The sequence below is a fragment of the Bufo gargarizans genome, chromosome 1, assembly GCF_014858855.1.
Source record: "Bufo gargarizans isolate SCDJY-AF-19 chromosome 1, ASM1485885v1, whole genome shotgun sequence".
Classification (NCBI taxonomy): domain Eukaryota; kingdom Metazoa; phylum Chordata; class Amphibia; order Anura; family Bufonidae; genus Bufo; species Bufo gargarizans.
Genome location: NC_058080.1, coordinates 60892497 through 60915592, shown reverse-complemented (window position 1 = coordinate 60915592; position 23096 = coordinate 60892497). Strand labels below are relative to the sequence as shown.

The 23096-nt window shown below is 42.3% G+C and overlaps 1 protein-coding gene across 4 annotated transcripts in view; it reads right to left on the bottom strand.

Moving 5' to 3' along the window:
* The window catches only part of DOK7 (docking protein 7), a 119403-nt gene extending 99401 nt beyond the window's left edge, over positions 1-20002 (bottom strand). For 2 of the 4 annotated variants that reach the window (XR_006390128.1, XM_044295740.1), the window contains exons 1-3: positions 19573-20002; positions 19405-19450; positions 1532-1762 (exon numbers count right to left, since the gene is read on the bottom strand). Coding sequence is in view for 3 of the 4 variants with exons in the window: in XM_044295740.1 (XP_044151675.1) it covers positions 1532-1762; positions 19405-19450; positions 19573-19626 (331 nt within the window). In the remaining variant the exon portion in view is untranslated. The remainder of the gene's footprint in view (positions 1-1531; positions 1763-19404; positions 19451-19572) is intronic. The other 2 variants (XM_044295763.1, XM_044295752.1) reach the window with 2 other exon arrangements.
* Between the last annotated feature and the right edge of the window lie 3094 nt (positions 20003-23096).

The window sequence follows — 23096 nt, the reverse complement described above, 5'->3', positions numbered from 1 at the left end:
GACAGCCCACGAAATCTAGAAATCATTAGTAAGAAGATCCGCTTTAATTAGAAATATGTAAATTTTACTCATAATTCACTGAGAGGCTTAAGTCAATTTTTCATGGTCAAAAATAGGCTGACCTGAAAATGTATATGCCAAAGAAACACAGGAATGTAAATACCACATGTCAGATTAGATGTAAATTATAAAAAAAAAAGAACCATATCCAAACGACCTGACGATTTAACTTCTGCTCTCTTTAAATAGTAACGTCGTCTGTAGTTTATCAAAGTTCAGGCTGTTTCTTAAAGAAGATGAAAATGTCACAAAATTCCAGAAAATTCTGCAAATATAGGAAGTAATAATTTCTAAAGATTTATTTATGTCCTTATAATTGGGTTGCACAGTAATATTTTATGTTGCTGTTTTGGAATATGTTATCACCTATACTAAGTGTAAAATACAGCCTGATGTGATACTATTATATTTTTTGTATACCTACAGTAGCATTATAGTTTTATTTAGAGAAAAAAAGCTAAATTTTTTATGCATTTTTCTAATATACTACCTTGGCACCAATACTTAAAAACATTTTGGCCACTTGTTGCCACCACTAAGGGGAGCTCTGTCTATAGTCGTAGACATATCCTATTTAATTGAGCAATTCCTAGGACTATCTCTACTGGACCTCCTGTCGAGTCTGTTAACTTTATGCATGAACAGAGCCATGGGCGCTGTTGCAGCCAATGACTGGCATCAGCAGTGACATTACTTGACATCACACAATGACATAACATCACTGCTGGGTCACGTGCCACATGGTGACATATCACCACTGAAACTAGACATTGGCTGCAACGACACACATGACCACATCTATGAAGGAAGTTAGGAGACTAAGTTTAAGGTGTCGGGACCAAGCAGAAAGGACCAGGTGAGCATGGATTTCTCCACAGGTCCACTGGTTGGAGGGCAAATAAAAAAAAAAACTTGGACAACCTTATAAGGCTGCCATACACATTAGATAGCTTCTGGCCAACAGATATCTCTCTCCTCTATACACATGTACACTTCACCCAGCCAAACATGTGCCCTGAACAGAGACAGGGGAGAAAGCTATATATTTTAGATGTTTGGTTGGTCCTGCTAAAATCTGAGGGTTTGAACTTTGGCCAACATTTAACTGATGTGTATGTCCAATTTTACAGAACTGCTAGGGAAAATACCTCCATTTGATGACCAAAAGATTTCAGGCCACAGAGCAGACAACTAAATTACCAAAGACCACCATAGATATTCCTTAGCTTAGGTCCACTGTACTTTAGGAATAATTCATTCAAAATACATAGGCAAGAGGCCCAGGTACTCTTTTTCACCCTGGTCCAGGAGCTTCAGATTATGCCACGGTGCCACATCTACCACCATTTATAATATTGTCAAAGGAGCCATTGGGCCTTCTTACCCACCAGGGTCCTGGTGTGATTGCTCCCTCTGCACTGCCAATAGCAACAACATTGGGACCATTATACAAAGGGTCGACAATCTTTACCTTCTCCTAAACTGTAACGTATGCGCACATCCCAAGCATTCATAATTTCTTTATTGTCGAACCCCAACATCACAGCTTGTGAGAAGCAGATGATGGCCAGAGTGTGGTTCACGCCCTCATACGAGATCCCAGAATCCAAGCCACAGATGTCCTCCAACGTGACACTAGTCTTCTCTTTATGTCCCTTTGTCCTGTCTGACTTGTCTTTATACACCAACATTAGCAAGCAATCTGAAAGATAAAGAATAGGAGTCATCAGTATAGCCCGTTCGTGCCTCGACAAGAAAATTGTTGAGCCTTTTAATAAAGTGTGACTTTTCCCATTGTCAGGGTTTTATTTCCTTGTAGCTATGTAAAAGGAATTCTCTTTGCACATTCAGCACAGCCACAGTAATAATCTCATGTAACAATGTCACGTTATCTTTATTATTTTTATCCATTTATAATTTAAATTAACTTGTGATGGTGACAGAGAACATCATTTTCACCCTAGTGAAACTCAAGTGAACACTGGAGCGCTATCAAACACCAAGACCCCTTCCTTCTTGTGATTTCTGAAAATCTCGAGGATCAGGTCTGCACCCATCACACATTGATGGTATATTCAAGGGACATTTCCACGGGATCCTCCTGAAACCTTCATCAGGAGAACCAGGTTCAAGTCAAGGCTTGGAGGAGACAAGTAGCCATGCAGGACTGTTTCTGTAACTTTTATAGATTTCATTGGAGAGACACGTACAGTTACCTTTCCACTTAGCCTCCTCTTACCGAACTAGCAGTCCTATAATCTTGACACTTAACACGTTCAATTAACGTTGGCAAGAAACTTTTTCTTGATTTTTCCAATGTCTTCTTTGATGTGATATCAGAGTCAAGGTAGAAACTGTTCCAATTGCATATACCAGCCCTGGCTTGCCGAAAGGGGGACAAGGGTCATGTAGATATTCCTTAAATGTTGTCAGAGTACCCCTATAGAGGATTTGGGCAATGTTTCTCCTTGTGGAGGGCTCCTAGTAGGCTTAAGGAGTCTTTAGGCCATGCAATGAGAGAGCTTATTTTTGTACCCTTTTAGAGGAACATTAGAAATTGCCGAAATTGATCAGCTGAAACACTAGTCATTGACACTATGGGAATCTAGGAAACAGTTATAATTGCTATTCTATAGAATTGTTTTCCTACCATACCTCAGTCCTTCCACCAGCATAGAAATTAACATTCAAACTTAGGCCCTAAGAACCAAATAAGCCATTAGTGCTTGTTCCTACTTCTTATACGTATGCAACATGACACAGTGTTCCTTACCAAGCAAAGCAAGTCAAGCATACCTTCCATCATATCTGATTTCAAGGGCCGCATATTCAACACTCTTATTAGTATCACCCATATCATCAATCAGTGCAAACCATATACACAACACATATCAATAAATGCCCACTACAGGGGCATAGACAGGGGTGCAACAAGCCACTCCGCATGGATGATGTACATTGCACACCAGCTCTACAGCCTTCATTGTCATACTCTACTCCATTAGAGAAGGCGGTGAGAAGATCATGATATGAATAAAGCATGATTGTCCGCTCTGATGTCTCCTTTGCTTCAATGATTTATTAAGAAACCTAATCCTTCCCAGACAGTTCAGCCAGAAGGTGATACAGTCTATGAATCTACACTTGTGAAGTCGCACAAGGGGGTGGTAGGGTGGCAGAGGACCTGACACTGGTAAGGCTCATTCCCTTTCATTACCTGTGTAGGTTTATCACCCAATAGGTTCGGGGGCATAACAAATAACCATGGGGCTCATAGCAAAATTTGGAATGGGGCCCCATTCCACCATGGCTACCTTTGGCAGCAAGTTTAGAAAGAAGCAGAAAGTTTAATGATTATTTTGGTCTCCCTATAGCACTGAGATAATGCATGCAGCGATGTCACAGTAAAAGGATAATGCTCACAGTGATATCACAGTAGAGCTATACTGCAAACAGTGATGTCACAGTACAGGGAAAATGCTCACAATGATGACACAATAGTATAATAACGTGTACAGTGGGATAATGCTCACAGTGATGTCACAGGGAAGGCATCATCTACTCAGCGATGTTACAGCACAAGAATTATACAAGCATACAAGTATAATACACAACCTGGTATGGCAAAGATATCACACAAACAAAAAAAAGTCACCTTGTACCTATAACCTCATAGCAAAGGAAAAGAAAAACTATAATGATTAGAAAGTCACATGTTGGTATAATGATATTATAGTAAAGGAATAATACAAAAAGTACTGACACAAAAAGGGCCAATGCACAGGGCTGCATTCAGTTTTATACCACGACCACACAGCATGGTTGTGGTGCAGTAGCGGCGTGGTCGTGCTGCGATTGGGTACGCCGTGGCTGTTCAGGCCACAGTGAGCCCTAATTAAAATAATGAGGAGAGGGCTGTTTAGTTGGTATGCATTGTTAACGGCTACCCGACCCCATCATGGCGGCATAGCAAATGAGACACAACTGGTGCGTGTGTTCATTCCCTTACATACCCCCTTCCACAGTCGTTACTAATTTCACCTACTAGCTGGGTAAAAATGGGCCCCCTTAGTTGTTGGGCCCCACCTGCAACCCTGGTGGTTACACCCAGGAATAGGGTCATACGTCCTGAAACTGTGAGGTTGCATAACCCAGCTCGTTATTATTAGCATCAGGGCGGAATAAAATGGTCTTGCCTAAAAGGGTTTCATATTACCTATTCATGTACCTTATTAGGGCACGTAAAGTTAACGAAGCAGAGTGAGGGCGCCTGTTCTATTAGCTTAAGGATGGTGGACCACAACGACATTGTAGTAGATGTGAGAGGTTTAGAAGAAGACAAAAAGAAATCCTCACTGCCTACCCTTTGTTCTAGCCACATGGCAGAGACCCTTTACCCTTCCCCAATAAAACCTTCTGAGATGTCTCTGTGACATGTCAGAAGCTACTGCCTAAAGTAGAAACCTTCCCCTACATAATAAGGACAATAAAGGCAAATAAGGATAACACAACTGTATTTTGTGTTGATCTCCACATTTTACTGTATTGCTATTGTATTTTGTGCATGAGGCCTAAAGTTTCTTCATACTTTGTACATATCCGCACATTGATTAGTGGGGCTCCAACCACTAGGACACCTTTCACCCGCAAGAACACTGAAAGGTGGCACTGGGTCCCATTGTCTACTGACCTTCTGTACAGGTGCACAGGTACTGTCTGGCATGTCCATCCCTGTAAAGGACTATACAGATATTAATAAACACTGAAAAGGGTTGTCTCTGACATGGTACAACTAGCATAGGCCATGGGCAACCCTACCATAGTGTCAGCTCATGTAGGGCCTCTGGGAAGTGGGCGACAAGCTTATGTGGACATCATCCCTTATTTCAATGGGTAGCAAGAACCTGCTCAGGGATCTCCACTACCTATAATGTTAGCAAACAAGGATATGGAGAATCAATCCAAGAGTCGAGAGGAAATGAGGGTCAAATAAGAACAAGGTCCCCCTGTTTTCTAGATGTAATGGGTAGGGTGGTTCTCACCAGAAATGGAGGTCGAATAAGAATAAGGTCCTCCTGTTTTCTAGAGAATGAGTACCTATTTTAATGATTTCTATGGGATAATCTTTCCGAAATATAGACCCCTTATGAGGACTGGGAGCACAAACAAGTAACCTTGTTCCTTGTTAAATCCAGGATATAAGGCTAATAATAGCATATTATCAAACCCAAGGAGGCAATAGTTTACCGAAGTCTCCACTTCTATTGTTTTTGACTAGAGTTTAGTTGCGTAAAGAAGAACTGAATAAAGGACAACCCAATAGTAAAACCTGAAACCCGCTGTACAGCCCGATACAATGTCCATAATACCACCCAGAGCTCTCAATAGAATAGTGTAATCGTATACACAAACATGTCACATATACAGTAAATTCACACAATAATGGGACAATATAAATGTCTAACTGTCAGCAGATTTGTACCTATGACACTGGCTGACCTGTTACATGTGCGCTTGGCAGCTGAAGACATCTGTTGGTCCCATGTTCATATGTGACCGCATTGCTGATAAAAATTAAGTTGTAATATATGTAAATTAACCTCTAAGAGCAACGGGGGCGTAACCATTACACCTAGAGGCTCTGTTCTCTCTGCAACAGCCGTGCCTTCTGCACTTTGATTGACAGGACCAGGCAGTGTAAACGTCACATCTGCTACTCTAACTCAATTCTTAATTCCCTTATTAAAAGACTATATGGATTATATAAGACTTTCTGGATTTCTGGAATCAGATGTTGGATTATAGGTATTTTTAATGCACATGTAAATGGGTTGATTTATAATGCAAAAATAATTCATACCCTGAAAAACGGGATGCTAGTGTAAAATAAAAGCTTTACGTCTGTCTACATTTTTGATGTGATTGACAATGTTTTGTAATTAGTGTTGATCGAACCTGAACTGTAAAGTTCGGGTTCGGGCATTTAATAAAGCTTTTGAAAGGCTGCAGGGCAGTCAATCAACAAGCTTTTAAGCTGTGGGCACTTAGAAGCCATAACAGCCATGGCTAGTAATGGCATGGCTGTGATTGGCCGCCGCATCATGTGACCCAGCCTCTATACAAGCTGGATCACGTGTAGCACCGCCCATCAGCCCTGAGTAGTGCAGGGACAGGAAGCAGGCAGCTGAAGCGAGGGAGAGTGTTAGGAATCTGGCTATTTGTTTTGTGAGTGACCTATAATGATTTTTTTGTGGGTACAATACACCAGCTTTGCACCTCTGACCCACAGAGAATAGCTTGTCGTTGCCTCTGGGCAGCCTGGCACACATGAGCGACTACATGCTGCAGTGCCTGCGCAACGAACCGCTGAGTTTCCCACATTCTAACCAGTACTCATTACTGGGTGGCCACCGTGCTGGATCCCCGCTACAAGGACAACATGCTGTCCTTAATTCCATCACTGGAGCATGATCAGAAGATGAGCAAGTACAAGCGCACGCTGGTAGACGAGCTGCTGGTGGCATTCCCACCTGACAGCAGGGGCTCAGTAGAAGCACAAGGTGAAGGCAGAGGAGGAGAAGGAAGAAGTCGCCAACTACAGCTGGGGCACCACCAGCACCTCAGAAGGCAAGGTTAGCATGGGCAAAATGTGGAAAAGCTTTGTCATCACGCCACAACAGCAAACACCACCAGCTGATATTGAATGTCTTAGCAGGAGGCAGCATTTCAGCAACATGGTAGAACAGTACTGTACGTGTGCACTACGCCTACACGTACTGAATGACGGGTCTGCCCCCTTTCAACTTCTGGGTCTCCAAATTGGGCACATGGCCTGAGCTTGCCTTTACGCCTTGGAGATTCTGGCCTGCCCTGCGGTCAGTGTATTGTCCGAACATGTGTTCAGCATGACAGGGAATGTGATCACAGACAAGCGCAGCCGCCTGTCCACAGCCAATGAGGACAAGCTCACATTCATTAAAATGAACCAGGCATGGATCCCACAAGACTTGTCCGTACCTTGTGCTGAGTAGACAAGTATGCCGGCCGCACCCAGCCGTTGTTATACTCATTGAACTTTCTCTTTGCATTCTCTTTTCTATTTCCCAATGTTTTGGGGTCTTCCCAAATGTATTAAAAAAGAAAAAAAAAACTGTATTGGCTACCTCTTCCACCGCAGCTTCCACCTACACCGCAACGTTCACCGCCTCCTTAACCTCCTACTCCTCCGCCTCCTAGTTCAAGATTATTATTTTTTATTTTTTTCTATTCTATGTTATTTTAAGTCATTTCCCTATCCACATTTGTTTGCAGGGCAATTGTCCCGCTCTTACCCCCATTTTGCTTCCTTTTGCAGCCCTCTAGCCCTTAGGCCGAATGCACACGGCCGTGTTCCGCGGCCGAGAGCGGTCCGTGGTATGCCGGACTGGATTCCTGTTCAGAGCAGGAGCGCACGGCGTCATTGGTTGCTATGACGCTGTGTGCTTCATGCCGCCGCTGGACTACAGTAATACACTATACGAGTGTATTACTGTAGTGCAGCGGCTGCATGAAGCGCACGGCGTCATAGCAACCAATGACGCCGTGCGCTCCTGCTCTGAACAGGAATCCAGCCCGGCATACCACGGACCGCTCTCGGCCGCGTGCATTCGGCCTTACTATGACTATTTTACAGCCATTTTAGTGCATCAAAATTCAGGTCCCCATTGACTTCAACGGGGTTCGAGTTCGGGTCAAGTTCGGGTCACGAACCTGAACTTTGACCCGAAGTTCGGCCGAACCCGAATATCCACGGGTCCGCTCATCCCTATTTGTAATACAATAGAATGATTTATTGTGTAATTATGGGAAAATTGGAAACTCGTCTGCTTTTTAATGGATAGAACTTCCTGTGACAACTTTCATACATGTAGTTGCATGTAGTCAAATGGTAGACACTTAGACAGGAAGTCTCTTTTGCTAGGCAACCTGAATTAACAAATTAAAATGCAAGTGATAATAAATAAACTATGTACATGCAGTAATAATTTTATGTTAAATTCACCATAATCTAGCTATAGTTTTCAGAAGTGTTGAGCATGTACATTTGCTACCAGCATCACCCTGTATTCAGCCTATATACGGTACCAGTCTTACTTCTAATGGAAACCTCTGTATTAATGTCTCTAGACCTGTCAGCTTTTTATTCCAGGAAGATGAATAAATGCCGGGAACTGTGTCTATATTGTGTTCAGGCCTCAAGAACATGATAGCGACAGCCAAGGATTTCTCATAATTATTACAGCTAAGGATCAAATCCCTAGACATAAACGAGGTTGGATTTCAGGTCGATGAACTATTTTCAAGAAGGTTCAGTTAATAAATGTTGAGGAATATTGCTTCTTACTACAGAGGGTTTAGCCGTAGGACTGTTATTATCAAAGATTGACACAAGAAATGTATTTTCACCTCCAAGGTAATCATTAGTGTTGAGCGAATCGAAGTATCTGAGGTAGACGTCAATCCGAATTTTAGAAGAAATTTGGTTTGCCACAAATTATACTCACCCCATCCACCTGCTCGCGGAGAGGCCGTCCACTCCCGCCTTGATTGAAGAAAACCCACCAAACAATCTGCAGTGAGCGTTATGATGTCACCACGTGATCACGTTGGGCAGACATGGCGATGGCATCACTGATGACATCGTGATACCGTGGTGACGTCATCACGCTCGCCTCAGGTCCTTTGCAGGGTTTTCTTCAATCAAGACGGGAGTGCACGGCCTCTCCGCGAGCAAGTAGATGAGGTGAGTATTATAATTTTTTTAACCCCCTGAACAGCTTAACTCCAGTTCAATGCTGATCGCGGCATCTGAGGGGTTAAATTGCACCGCCCCACCGTCATTGCACCCAAACAATGGAAAGTGATTCATGACGAACTAATTCATAACAAATCAAATTTCTTGTTGAAGTTCGGCAAAGCGGCAGAATCAAATTTTTCAAAACTTCATTCATCTCTTATAATCACCTAGGAGAAAAAACAATAGGCTAAACGTAGAAGAGCATACAAGAGGCAAACATGATAGACAGAACAGGAATGAGGATGTGTGGACATATACAGTATTACTATGTCTTAAATATACATGTATGTTATTATACCTCGTCCCAACATTTGAATCCCCTTTTTGAACATTTTAAAATCTGCCCTAATTGCCTAAGAATGTCCACAAAATCCCCCAGGGATGACCACCATTTTTCATAAACCCCACTGTAAGAGCAAATCTTTTTCCTCCTTCACATTAGTGATACATATGGTCAGTTCTCAATTTTTTATCACTTAAGGGAAGGCTTCTTGTATAATTACTTCTCTACCATCCCTATGTGACCAAGGTTGATGGCATCAAGAGAGTGGAGGAGCTTGGTCGTTCACTGCCACTTGGTTCTTGTGGATACAATTTCAGACCTCAGAAGCTTATATGGGGCTTCTGGCTACTGGTATTGAGCTCAATAGTCTATATACACTGCCTGTCCAAAAAAACAGTCACAACCTGGATTTAACTAAGCAAATAGTTATGAGCTTCCTGTTGGATAATTACTGCCTGGGTGATTATCTTTCAGCTGGCAACAAGTTATTTAACCCCAACTGGTGCAATGAGTTGCTTCTCATTTCCTTAACAACCATGTCGAAAGACACATCTTGTGGTCGTGGAAAAGATGTTAGTCTGTTTGAGAAGGGTCAAATCATTGGCATGCATCAAGCAGAGAAAACATCAGAGGAGATTGTAGAAACTACTAAAATTGGGGTAAGAACTGTCCAATTATTTAAAACTGGAAGGATAGTGGGGACCCATCGTATTCTAGGAAGAAATGTGGCGGGGAAAAAAATCCTGAATGATCGTGATCAGCGATCACTTAAATGTTTGGTGAAATCAAATCGAAGAAAAACAACAGTAGAACTCAGGGCTATGTTTAATAGTGAATGTAAGAGAATTTCCACACGCACAATGCAAAGGGAACTCAGGGGATTGGGACTGAACAGCTGTGTAGCCGTAAGAAAACCACTAATCAGTGAGGCAAACCAGAAAAAAAAGGCTTCAATTTGCTAGGGAGCATAAAGATTGGACTCTGGAGCAATGGAAGAAGGTCATGTGGTCTGATGAGTCAACATTTACCATGTTCCAGAGTGATGGGCACATCAGGGTAAGAAGAGAGGCAGATGATCTGGGGTTGCTGCAGTTGGTCAGGTCTAGGTTCAGCAACAGTATGTTCTCCAAGAATGAGGTCAGCGGACTACCTGAACATACTGACTGACCAGGTTATTCCATCAATGGATTTTTTCTTCCCTGATGGCACGGGCATATTCCAAGATGACAATGCCAGGATTCATCGGGCTCAAATTGTGAAAGAGTGGTTCAGGGAGCATGAGACATCATTTTCATACATGGATTGGCCACCACAGAGTCCAGACCTTAACCCCATTGAGAATCTTTGGGATGTGCTGGAGAAGACTTTGCACAGCCGTCAGACTCTACCATCATCAATGCAAGATCTTGGTGAAAAATGTATGCAACACTGGATGGAAATAAATCTTGTGACATTGCAGAAGCTTATCGAAACAATGCCACAGCGAATGCGTGCCGTAATTAAAGCTAAAGGCGGTCCAACCAAATATTAGAGTGTGTGAGCTTTTATTTTGGTGGCGACTTATTTTTTGGGACAGGCAGTGTATGACAAGTGTGAATGACTATCCATGGATGTTATCATGGGAACTTTGAGACAAATTTAATTATTCTGTCCCAAATTTAGACAAGACTGAACTAGATCACACAAGCAGAAACTGTTCCAAATGTATGACAGTGGTTTTCGCTGCATGAAAAATTTGGCGCATCTTGCTAGACTCGTTATAACATTTTCTCTTTCTTATGCCAACTCTTAGATGTTGTACTACCTTACACAGCTTTTTTTTCAAATAGAGGAATGGAGCACCCCATTAATATACAGTACATCTGGTGCAGTTTATGAATCCTGTTAACCACAATTATTTTTGTAGACACTTTTTAAAAAAAATCTGTCGAAAAAAGTTCAAAAAGTGTCTAAAACACATAAGCCATCTAGAACATTTTCTGTACACCACTTTTTGGTACAATTCGGCCACATTTTGCTTAGTATGTTCCCTCCAATGTACGCAGGTAAAAAGTATTAATTACCTGTGTAAATCTTGGGATAGTAAAAGGGTGGTCAGTGTTAGTAAGCCCAGGAAATTAGGACCTTCGTCTGTTAGTTAGAGAAGAGAGCTACAAAGATAATTTCTTACTCTGGAGGACCCAGCACATAATATTTAAAAGGCCCCTTTACACTGCTCTATTGAGCAGACGATTGTTGGGAAGGAAACGTTTCTTCCCGACAATCGCCTGCTTGTTAGTGAAGGAGACCACTGCATATTTTCATGGAATGATCTCCTCCACAGTATAAAGGAGGAGTGATCGCTAATGTCATCACTTGTCCCCATGCAAAATCATTGTTTTCCAGCAGAGGCTGTTTAGATGGCATGATCTGCTGCTGGCAAACAATGATTTAGGTGACCGCATGAACGATCCTATTATCACGTAATAGGTGGTACCTTTACATCGGCAGATCATCCCTAACTAGCATTCCTATGAATCTGTCCGACGTTCGGTATAATACCTAGTCTACCAATAGCTGATCGCAGGGAATCTCAGCAGATGGACAACATGTTATCTTCAGAAGACCCTACATACAAGAATGGATCGTCTAAAGATGTCAGCTCCAACCGATCACAAGGTAGAGGCTGTTTGGATTTACAGAATATGGGGCACATTTATTAAGATTGGCGTTTTAGATGTTGGTCTTAATAAAGTGCTGGTTGCAGAGTGTGGTTGCATTTGTGGTTTTGCGTTTGTATCTGTATTTCGCCATAGCAATGTGCACGTGCGTACAAGGTTGTGCGGGCTGAACCCCCCACAGAAAAGATAATATGCCTTTAAGATTCATTATATAATGTAAGGTAAGCTCAATGACACAGCAGAAAAAACAAAGTATAGAGTTAAACTGTTGTTGCTGGGCCGGAGTCTAGACCAATCACAGCCAGCCTCACACAGCTCAGGAGTTTTGACCAATTACAGCCAGGCTCACACACAGCTTGTGTGGGAAATTCCCATAGCAGGAGCTGCTAGAATCATTACACCAGAGGACAGAAGCTGAACAGACACACACTCCACTAAGAGCTGTGTTTTATGGAAGCAAGAGGCCAAAATAGGTATTTACAGTAATATCATGTTCCTACTGTTAATATAGTAATTAGAACTGTATACTGAACTGGTTATATGTATGTTTACTTACAGTTCTACCATACAAACAAACTACTGAGCCATACAATCATACAATCCAAACAAATTGCATACAAATGCGAACTGCTCATACCAGATCATAAACAATTGTATAGAGCAAACTGCAAACCAAGTACAGCAAGTGAACTATTGGTTAACCTCAGATATACCTCTCAGAGAGATCATAAAGTGCTTAAATAACTTGAGAGTACAGATGCTCAAGAGAGAAATATATCTATCTATCATTTTATGTTGAATGACAAGATTGAACAGTTGAACCACCATCGTATGCATACCACCATTTTGTGATAGATTTTAAACATGTGTTATGTACATGGACTATCTGCTGCGGAGGCGGCAGTGTTATATATGAAGAAAAGTAGAATTTAATAAAGAAGTTATTTCAAGCATTTGGTGTGCTCTTTAAACCTACTGTTTCCATAGAGCGGCGCTAGAGGAATACAGAATAATAGACAGTCTGGTTAGACTAAAAGTCAGAGATATCAAAATTCTTCTAATGCCACAGCGCAAAAGGCACTTCAAAGTGCTGCGCCTGCCACATGCAGTGACTCAAGGCTCTGCAAGGGTTAATTTAAAGGGCATCTGTCAGCAGATTTGTACCTATGACACTGGCTTACCTGTTGCAGGTGCACTTGGCAGCTGAAGACATCTCTGTTGGTCCCATGTTCATATGTGCCCGCAAGTTTTAATATATGCAAATGAGCCTCTAGGAGCAACAGGGGCGTTGCTGTTACCCCTAAAGGCTCAGCTCTCTCTCTGCATTTGCAGAGAGAGCTGAGTCTCTAGGTGTAAAGGCAACGGCCCCGTTGCACCTAGACACTCATTTGCACATAATACCATTTTATTTTTCTCAGCAATGCGGCCACATATGAACATTGGACGAACACAGATGCCTTCTGCTGCCAAGTGCACCTGTAACAGGTCAGCCAGTGTCAGGTACAAACCTGCTGACAGATGGTCTTTAATGCGACATAGTTAAATGTTGAGATTTGTTGTTAAAGTACTTAATTTTTTATGCACTATGTATCGCAAATGGTTATGTATGCGGAACATATAGTTAACACTGGCAGCTTTTGTCCCATTTCCTAGGGTGTTGTTGGGCTGTTCTCAGCCCCCTGGTAGTGAGTCTTAGCTGAGCAGAGCTAAAGACAACACAGTGCATGTATGAGCTCCTGAGAAACAGGCCTGAAGAAAAGGCCTGATCCAGGAAAGCACTACCAGAAAGCAACTGAACTGAGAGAACTATCCCTGAAGGAAAAAAGAATGGACATTTTTCCCATGGCTGAGAACTACTTTCAAGGCCGTGCCTGGAAAGACAGTAAGGTACCGCATGTTTATGACAATCAGACTTTACTGCTTGTGGAAAGGATGTATTGTTTCTGCACCAATCACAGTGGCCCTGGAAAAAAAATAAGATAAAAGTGGCCCTATGCTGCAGGTGGGCCCAAATTGATGGAAGGCAGGGCAACATAAGTAGGCAGGGCCAGCAATACTATAGTGCACCGCAATACACTGCCCCAGCAGAACCAAATACCACAGTGCAGCACAAAATACTGCCACCTGTGCCACAGTATTTAACTGTATCGCTGTCCTGAGGATGTCCATACAGTTGAAATCAGGAGGGCATCTGTGGCTGCTGGTCGGGTGCAAAAGAAAGAATCAGTTAATTATGAACCCGGCTGGCGGATGTGAGGAGGGCTTGGGTGGCCCTCCTAGGCATCGGCCACCAGGAAATTTCCCTGTAGGGTCTACGGCCAATCCGCCCCTGGAGACGTACTGGTCATCTAATCTAAGATCTGCACCCCAAAGCCTAGAATTGCAGATAGAGTTAATGAGAACGAAACTGCATTCCTATAGGTAGTTGGAAAGATTGCAAAGTGTACTTCACCATTCCTATAGGTATTTGGAAAGATTGCAAACTACTTCCACCATTATTGCTACTTTAATACAATATCTCCACTACTACTTCTATAATCTACTGAACCAAGGGGCCTGGTCATTGACTCTGCCATCATACGCCAGCCCCTACTTCCACCATTGCACTGCCTTGCACTCAACATCAGCACTGCTGCCACCATTAAATTGTCTGCACCACAAGGGAGGTCTACCTAACATCAAGGGAAACCGTATCTACCACCAGGCAGGATCCCCAGAAAGTCGATGGTGTGTCCTGAGAGGAGAAAGGGTGCAACCTCCATTCACTGCATGGACCCAGGAGGCGTTGGAGTAAGGACAGCCACCGTGAACCACCACCACTCCTATCAATGCCACTTCTACCACTTCCCTCCTCCCGGCTCTCTACTTGTGGGTTGCTGCAAAGATGGAGGCTCTAGGCACTAGTTGTGTACCTCACATTAGGCACTCTATGTCTAGAATTACCCCAAGTAATTTGATTTAACCATTAAATTGCTGATCTAATTGGGCTACTCGCGGCACTGAGATGCATGGTCATAAACAGTGCAGAAAAGCTGCAAGCTTTTTTTTATTACCAACATTTTTTACAGTTAGGGTACTTTCAAACTAGCGTTTTTCTTTTCCGGAACTGAGTTCCGTCAAAAAGACTCAATACTGGAAAAGAACTGATCAGTTATAGCCCAATGCATTCTGAATAGAGATCATTCCGTTCAGGATGCATCAGGATGTCTTCAGTTCAGTCTTTTTCACTGATCAGGCAAAAAATAAAACTACAGCATGCTACGGTTTTTATCTCCGGCCAAAAAAACTGAAGACTTGCCTGAGTGCCGGATCTGGCATTTTTTTCCATAGGAATGTATTAGTGCCAGATCCGGCATTCAAAATACCAGAATGCCGGATCCTGTGAAAAAAATAAATGCCGGACACCGGAAAGACGGATCCGGCATTTCAATGCATTTTTCTGACTAATCAGGCATTTTTAAGACAGGATTCTGATCAGTCTTACAAATGCCATCAGTTTGCATACGTTTTGCCGGATCCAGCAGGCAGTTCCGGTGACGGAACTGCTTGCTGGATCACTCTGCTGCAAGTGTGAAAGTAGCCTAAGGCCTCTTTCACACGGGCGTCAGTTTTTTTGCCCGGATAAGAGGTGCGCGATTTTTCCGTGCGAGTGCAAAACATTGTAATGCGTTTTGCACGCGCGTGAGAAAAATTGAGCATGTTTGGTACCCAAACCCGAACTTCTTCACAGAAGTTCGGGTCTGGGATTGGTGTTCTGTAGATTGTATTATTTTCCCTTATAACATGGTTATAAGGGAAAATAATAGCATTCTGAATACAGAATGCATAGTAAAACAGCGCTGGAGGGGTTAAAAAAAATTAAAAATTATTTAACTCACCTTAGTCCACTTGATCGCGAAGCCCGGCATCTCCTTGTGTCTCCTTTGTTGACTAGGACCTGTGGTGAGCATTAAATAGAGGTAAAGAACCTTTGATGACGTCACTCCGGTCATCAAATGGTCTTTTACCATGGTGAATCACCATGGTAAAAGATCATGTGATGTACCATGTGATGACCGGAGTGACGTCATCAAAGGTCCTTTACCTATATTTAATGCTCACCACAGGTCCTAGTCAACAAAGGAGACACAAGGAGATGCCGGGCTTCGCGATCAAGTGGACTAATGTGAGTTAAATTATTTTTTATTTTTTTTAACCCCTCCAGCGCTGTTTTACTATGCATTCTGTATTCAGAATGCTATTATTTTCCCTTATAACCATGTTATAAGGGAAAATAATACAGTGACTAGACTGTCACCTAGCAACCATGCGTGAAAATCGCACAGCATCCGCACTTGCTTGCGGATGCTATGAGATTTTCACGCTTCCCATTCACTTCTATGGAGCCTGCGTCACGTGAAAATTGCACAATATAGAGCATGCTGCGATTTTCACTCAACGCACAAGTGATGCGTAAAAATCAACGCTCATGTGCACAGCCCCATAGAAATGAATGGGTCAGGATTCAGTGCGGGTGCAATACGTTCAGAGCACGCATCGCACCCGCACGGAAAACTCGCCCGTGTGAAAGGGGTCTAACAGTTTTGCCATGTGTTTTTGGCCACACAATTGGACAGGTAAAACACATGGTTTCGATGTATTTCACCTCTCCAAGCCTTGCGGTCTTAAACTGCATCAATAAACTATAGTGTGGTACACTGTGGTAACACTAAGCAGGTTCATTCCCATGCAGTTTTCAACCAGGTGGCAAACTATCGATAAGAGTGCAATTAGTATGTAAAATAAACATTTTATTTACCTGATAGGGATGCGGTCTGCAAATTATACAGTTATCATTTATAAAGCCTATATGTGTGCCTAGATGGTAACTATGATCACGATCATATACATAAATGAAATCAAAATATAGCGTTTTTCCCACCTCAGTTCCAAAGGCCAACTAAATATACACATATCATACCATTAAATTTAATCAAACCAGGCATTCACATAGTGTGGGAAAGGTGAGCGAGAGGCAGTTGCCCCAGGCACCAAATTGCATCAGGGGCATCGGCCGCATCTCGCCTCAAGAGCTGATGGCTTCCTTTCCTGTTGATCACTCTTATAGGTCACTAGGCCTGAAGTCTATGAGGCAGTGGAACAGCATAGGCGGTTGCAATTACATCATCGTGACCTCAGGTGTGATGACGTAATCGTAACTGCCTGTGTCCCGGCACAGGTATTTGTGACTACATAATTATGCTGCCTGAGACTTTGCACAGGAGGTCGCAGTGATGTCATCATTACCACCTTCACTAGGAAGTGAAGAGGCCTTTGGCCGGAACTGCAGACAGCGGCATGAAGCAGAAAGTCAGGTGAGTATTTTGTTACTATTTTTTATTTGTTGGCACTACTGGGGGCACTGCAGGGGGCATTATATCTACTCAGGTTACTACTTGTGGCATTACATCTACTAAGGGCACTGCAGGAGGGCATTCTATATACTGGGGGCACTATGGAGGGGAATTATATCTACTGAGGGCACTACAAGTGGCATTATATGTGCTAAGGGCACTGCAGAGGATATATATATATACTGAGGGCACTATGGGGGGCATTATATCTACTGAGGAAACTAAAGAGAACATTAAATCTACTGAAGGCACACCAGAGGGGCATTATATCTACTGAGGGCACTACAGGGCGTCATTGTAACTACTGAGGACATTATAAATACCGGGGGCACTACAGGGGGATTTAAATCTATAGAGAGGTATTAAAAGTACTCGTGGCTCTACAGGGGGAATTATGAATAGTGGAGGCACTGCTGGGGGCATTTTAAATACTGTAAGCACTATAGGGGAATTTAAACTACTAGGGCCATATCAGGGGGCATTAAAACTACAAGGGGCACTACAAGGTGTCATTATAACTACTGCGGCCTAAATAGGGATGTCCTAAATGGCATTATTAATAACAGGGACCTAAATGGGTATGATGTATAGTCATGGTGGAGCGATATTAACAGTATTTTGCCTTTGTAAAGTGTTATTATTGGTATTTGGTCTTGGTAATCTGTGGGATATGGTTCAATAAAAAAGGGCATACCCTCAGGTTAAGGGGCGCAATACTTGGCTTGTCCCAGGTGCTGACAACTCACTCCACGCCACTGAAACCAGGGAGTGACAGGGCCAGGACTACTTCAAGGCTAGTAGAAGACGGTACCAAGCTGGGATCATGACATTGTGTAAAGTGACCCTCTTTTGACCGGTAGATGAGCAAAAGTTTTCAGTGGAGTGGAAAGCAATATTTTCTACTGGCAATATTAGGCAGGAGTCCATTAGGCATAGACATGGACTGGCCCACAAGAGTACCAGAGAATATTATGGCGGGCCCAGGTTATAGCACAATACTGAGCCCCAAAAGTCCAGCAGAAGACATGATTTAGAGCTCACTACTTACTGTGAGGAAAAATTTGAGTTATGGCTTGGCTATTTTCCCTTGTCACGTAGGGACCCTCTTCCAATTGCGAGATGGTTCTCTTTCTCTGAGAGATATCTTTGTATATAAAGGGCTACTAGAATTTATCGATGAGATAACAACATGATGAAGTAGATGTGAGAATGTTCTGTCTAGAATAATTAGAAGCTCTCCTAACAATTAATGGGCCCAAGGCACAGTAGTCCATCATTGACTGGATTGCATTATCTGCATGTGGCCCTCAGAAATTGTCCAGTTGCTTGAGCATTCAGATTAAATTTCATCATTGTCAAATACTAACAAAACATACAGCTTCTACCACTCCTACAATGTATCACCCAATAATTTGTTTTTAATATATTTTCAGGTTTAAGTTCCATTTGTATTGTATTTTACGTTCTATAATTTTTTAGTAAATTTTTTATTTTAAAATGAAGGAATAGGAAGTCCTACTATCCTCCCCTAACTTTTCTGTCTGCCGAGACACATGAAACCGGCTGAAGAGTTTTAATGTCCTCTCCCTCCTTTCCTACAGCCCGCTCACACGCTAGGCAGAATTCAGTATCCTCTTTCTATTTTTGTAAGTGCAATATGCTTTGAAGTAACAAACCCCTTTCTGTGTCCATTGATATGTCTGAAAGGAAGGCCTTTAAATGTTAATCTAAACTATTACTCTAAATCATGTCTCCATTGAAACGTACCACGGCGAGAAGAAAAGTGTAAAATAAAAAAAAAGTAATCCAACCAAAAATTTACTGAAAAAAGTCCACTTACAGGAACAAGCACACAATTTCGCTACATGAATACTATCTAGAATTTTTTTGAACTAAAGAAAAAGCTCAATAGTAAGAATGAAGTTGGATAAAAAAAATCCTTGTAATTATTTTTGGTTAATCTTATCAAATAAGGTTTTTTCAATGACTGAGCCACCAGGACATGCAGCGTTATCTGAACAGCATGAACCCCTGCTTGGAACCTTCATAAGAAATCTTTCTAAGACTTGTGCCCAGCGTTGTGGGTATACTAGCACATATATATATATAGGTTTGCAATCTTCAAAAAGACAAGATAAAAGCCAAAAAGAAAAGGCAGAATAAGTACCGTACCTGCCACAGGGGAAGGTTTCCGCAGCAGCACCCACCTATTCTTCCACTGAAATCACAAAACAACAGGAAATAATTAAGGAAATCATATGAAGGACAATTTCAGATTCCAGGACGCAATGTTTCCTAGAAATCGAAGGCAACGGTGGAAAAAATGTCCATTTCGCTGACCTTTTTTCCATCTCTCAATCTGACTTGACCCTCCACCACAATCGAATCCGTCATCTTCAGTCATGGTTCCAAACAGCTGCTACCTCCTCTCTCCCCTCTCTCTTTCTGAACGTTCTTAAGCTGAAGGGTCACTTTCAAAATAGCTTTAATAGCTCTGCCTGGCAGGAGACAGAGAGACAGGGAAAGTTGCATTTTGTGACACGCGCAGCCTACTGCTGAGCAAATGGCCACTAACTTCTCCAGCCTCCTCCCTCCGGCTCTTACCAAGCCTCTCACCCGCACCAGTGGGCATGGGGATTTAACAGCTGTCCAAATCCTTTTTGATTTTTTTTCCAACTCTTTAAGGATGGAAATTATGCAAGAATACCATGCCTCTAAGTTTCTGTTCTGAATAGAAGAATGTATTCTGTAGATGTAGAAGATATCAGTGGGAGGATATGGCTGTTTGGACATGCAAGGAGTAATCCTGCTTATTATCTCTTTATCTGATGGCTTATGAATGAAGGAGGACATGTGGGCTCCAGAATAAAAAAAAATCCCATGCCTAACAAGGAATCGGGAAGTGTGCTTTGCCCGTACAATGTAGTTTATGGTCTATGGTCTTTACTGGAGATAAAGAAGCTTATAGACTAGATCAGCACTAGAAGTAACCTTTACGTAGATACCGAGGGAGACATTTAACAAGACCGGCATTTTCTGGGGCAGTCTTGATTCCCCCTCAGCAGCCAGAGGATGCGCCAAATTTATGCTGAGGTACACACCTCTCATAGATTTGGCCTTCTAGATGCCGTAGATTTCTGTCTTTATTCACGCCAGTTTTCTAGTCTATTGCGCCGTCCACTCCCTGCACTTTAGAAAAGTGGCATAAAGGGCCAAAAGTCTCAAATTTTGGCATGCTACAAAATTTTTGACTTTATTACGCCACTATTGTGTCATAAAAACCTTGATAGATGCCCCCCCCCCAATTCCCTAAAATATTTGAGATACTGCCCCCTACTGCTGCAGAATCTCTTTTTGATGTGTAAGGGACATCCCTATCCTTCGTCACTTTCAGGTTTAGATCACGAGGTTCTGAAGCAGCAGAGGCATGGAAATAATACACACTGCAGCTGCTGAAGGACCTCTTTTTTTTTGTGGTTCACGGAAGAAGAAATTTCCTGCTAAATCCATCTGTGACAGACATAGGGCCACATTTATCATTTGAATACGCCACGTTTGTTTCTGTTTTGCAACGGCATTTGCACAAAATTTTTAAAGTCATGTTTTAAAGGTTTGACATTTTTTATTAATTTGTTTATATAATAGGAAATCATACTATTTTCTAATATACATGTATTTAAAATTCTGCATACATACCTTTCTTATATCAGGTGGTTGAACTCCTATATGCAGTAGAATGGTATAGACCATGTATCAGTCCTGTGTAATGTATCCATGGCCTAACTGAAACATAGCATCAGTCATGTGATACTCTTCACATCATGTAATCCATGACATTCAGTAACAGCAGGGTTACATAACATACGTGTGCTGGGTCAGCACACAGGACACATTCATGTGATAAATCAGGCATGCTCAACCTGCGGCCCTCCAGCTGTTGTATAACTACAACTCCCACATTGCCCTTCTGTAGGCTGATAGCTGTAGGCTGTTCGGGCATGCTGGGAGTTGTCGTTTTGCAACAGCTGGAGGGCCGCAGGTTGAGCATGCCTATGATAAGCAAATAGGACTAGTGGTGGAATCATGATTTTTATTGTGGTTATTACAGTAATGTGTGTATTTACATGGCTGCCTGTCTGTAGGTGATTTGTAAAATGGCCTGCCTGCCGTTAGGTGATGTTGTAAAATGGCTGCATTTTCAATAGTTAATCTGCCCGTTTATATTTCTCCCTGACAAGAAAACACTGCATTTTCTTGCAGCCGTCACTAGGGTGAGCTCAATGCAAAGAGATTGTTTTACCTTCCAGTAAATGGTAACTGTATAAATTACTATATACTGAGCTCCCCCTAGTGGTAGCTGCAGGACAGACAGCTTTGTAATTGAATGGAAGCAGATTTATCAATGCATTTTTGCCAGTAGTCTGGAAATATTCTGCTCAGAATGAATGCCAATATTATAAGCCCCTATTTCCACTTTTTCCAACATAGGAGTCAGATAAAGTGGAAAAGACAGAGGGCAACTTTTTTATGACAGTTTTTGGTTTAATTAAAATTTCTTCTGCTTCATAAAAAAAGTACATTTACCAGAAATCCTGTGCGTTGTGCTTTGCGTTGCCTAGGAGTGATTGTTGCATGCGTACTATTAAATTGGGTGCAGCAGGGGCCCCATACTAAGTTTTTTAATGGGGCCCTATGAAATCTGTGTACACCACTGCTCAGTGGTGTCTGCTATACACTGTTATGGGCAAACACAAATGGATAATGATGATAATCATTCATGTTGTAGAAAATCTAATTTTGCAGTGCCCCATTGGCCAGACTTGTGAATCTCCAATCTGATGATCTATTATGTGACGTTCAATGGAAACATGTTGCCTCGGGTCCATGTGCTTGTGGTGGGGTTGACAAAGACAGACTCTCAGATTTTGTGGCTTAAAAGTCAAACAACGTTTCATTAGTCACTTTTAAGCATCCATATGTATGTGACATAAAGCAAATTAATCACCTTGCCCCTCTGGGTGCTAACTATAAATCAGGTTACCTCACCTAGGTACTCCAAACACAGGAGCGATCGGGCTGTGTACAGCCACGACAGGTCATGCAGCTTCCAGGCACTGACCAGGAATGAGCTTCTGAGGGCTTCTATTTTTCCCCATAGTAAAGAGTCCAGCAGCTACACCTGGGTTTGTCTCAGGCTAGGGGAATACCTTGTACTGGAGTGTGGGAGGGAATGGCACATCCCACTACCAACCTACATGCCATTCCATTAAAATCCAGGCCATGAAATAACATAAAGGGGTTTTCCGAGAGTTTTTTTTTTTTTTATACTGATGACCTATCCTCTGAACCACCGATCAGCTGTTTGAGAAGGCAGAGGTGCCCACCATGTGTCGTCAAGTTTATCAGTCACATGACCTAGGCATGGGGCTGAGATGCGATACCAAGCACAGCCGCTATCAAATGGATGGCGCTGTGCTTGGTGAGCTGAGAGAAGGCCACAGTGCTACAAAATGCCTCAGCAAACTATGCTTTGCTGATATACAGCTTTCTGGATTCTCTTTACCTCACCCATCTGAGCATTCTGGATGAGATATACACCCCCTCCAGTACTTTACCATACACAGTTTTACAGTGTGTATGTGACTAGATATTTCCCATGGCTTTACTACTCATATATTCCATATTTCTAAACTTTACAGTTTTGTTTTGTTTTTAATTTGTCTGGATACAAGACAGCAGAATTGGACTTCATCTAAAGGTACCCCCCTAACAGTCTCTTCTGGTACTCAGTTTACCCCCAGAAATGACAGTAAGGTTGAATTATGCAACTATCAGACGGTTGAATAAACAAGAAATATGAAGCA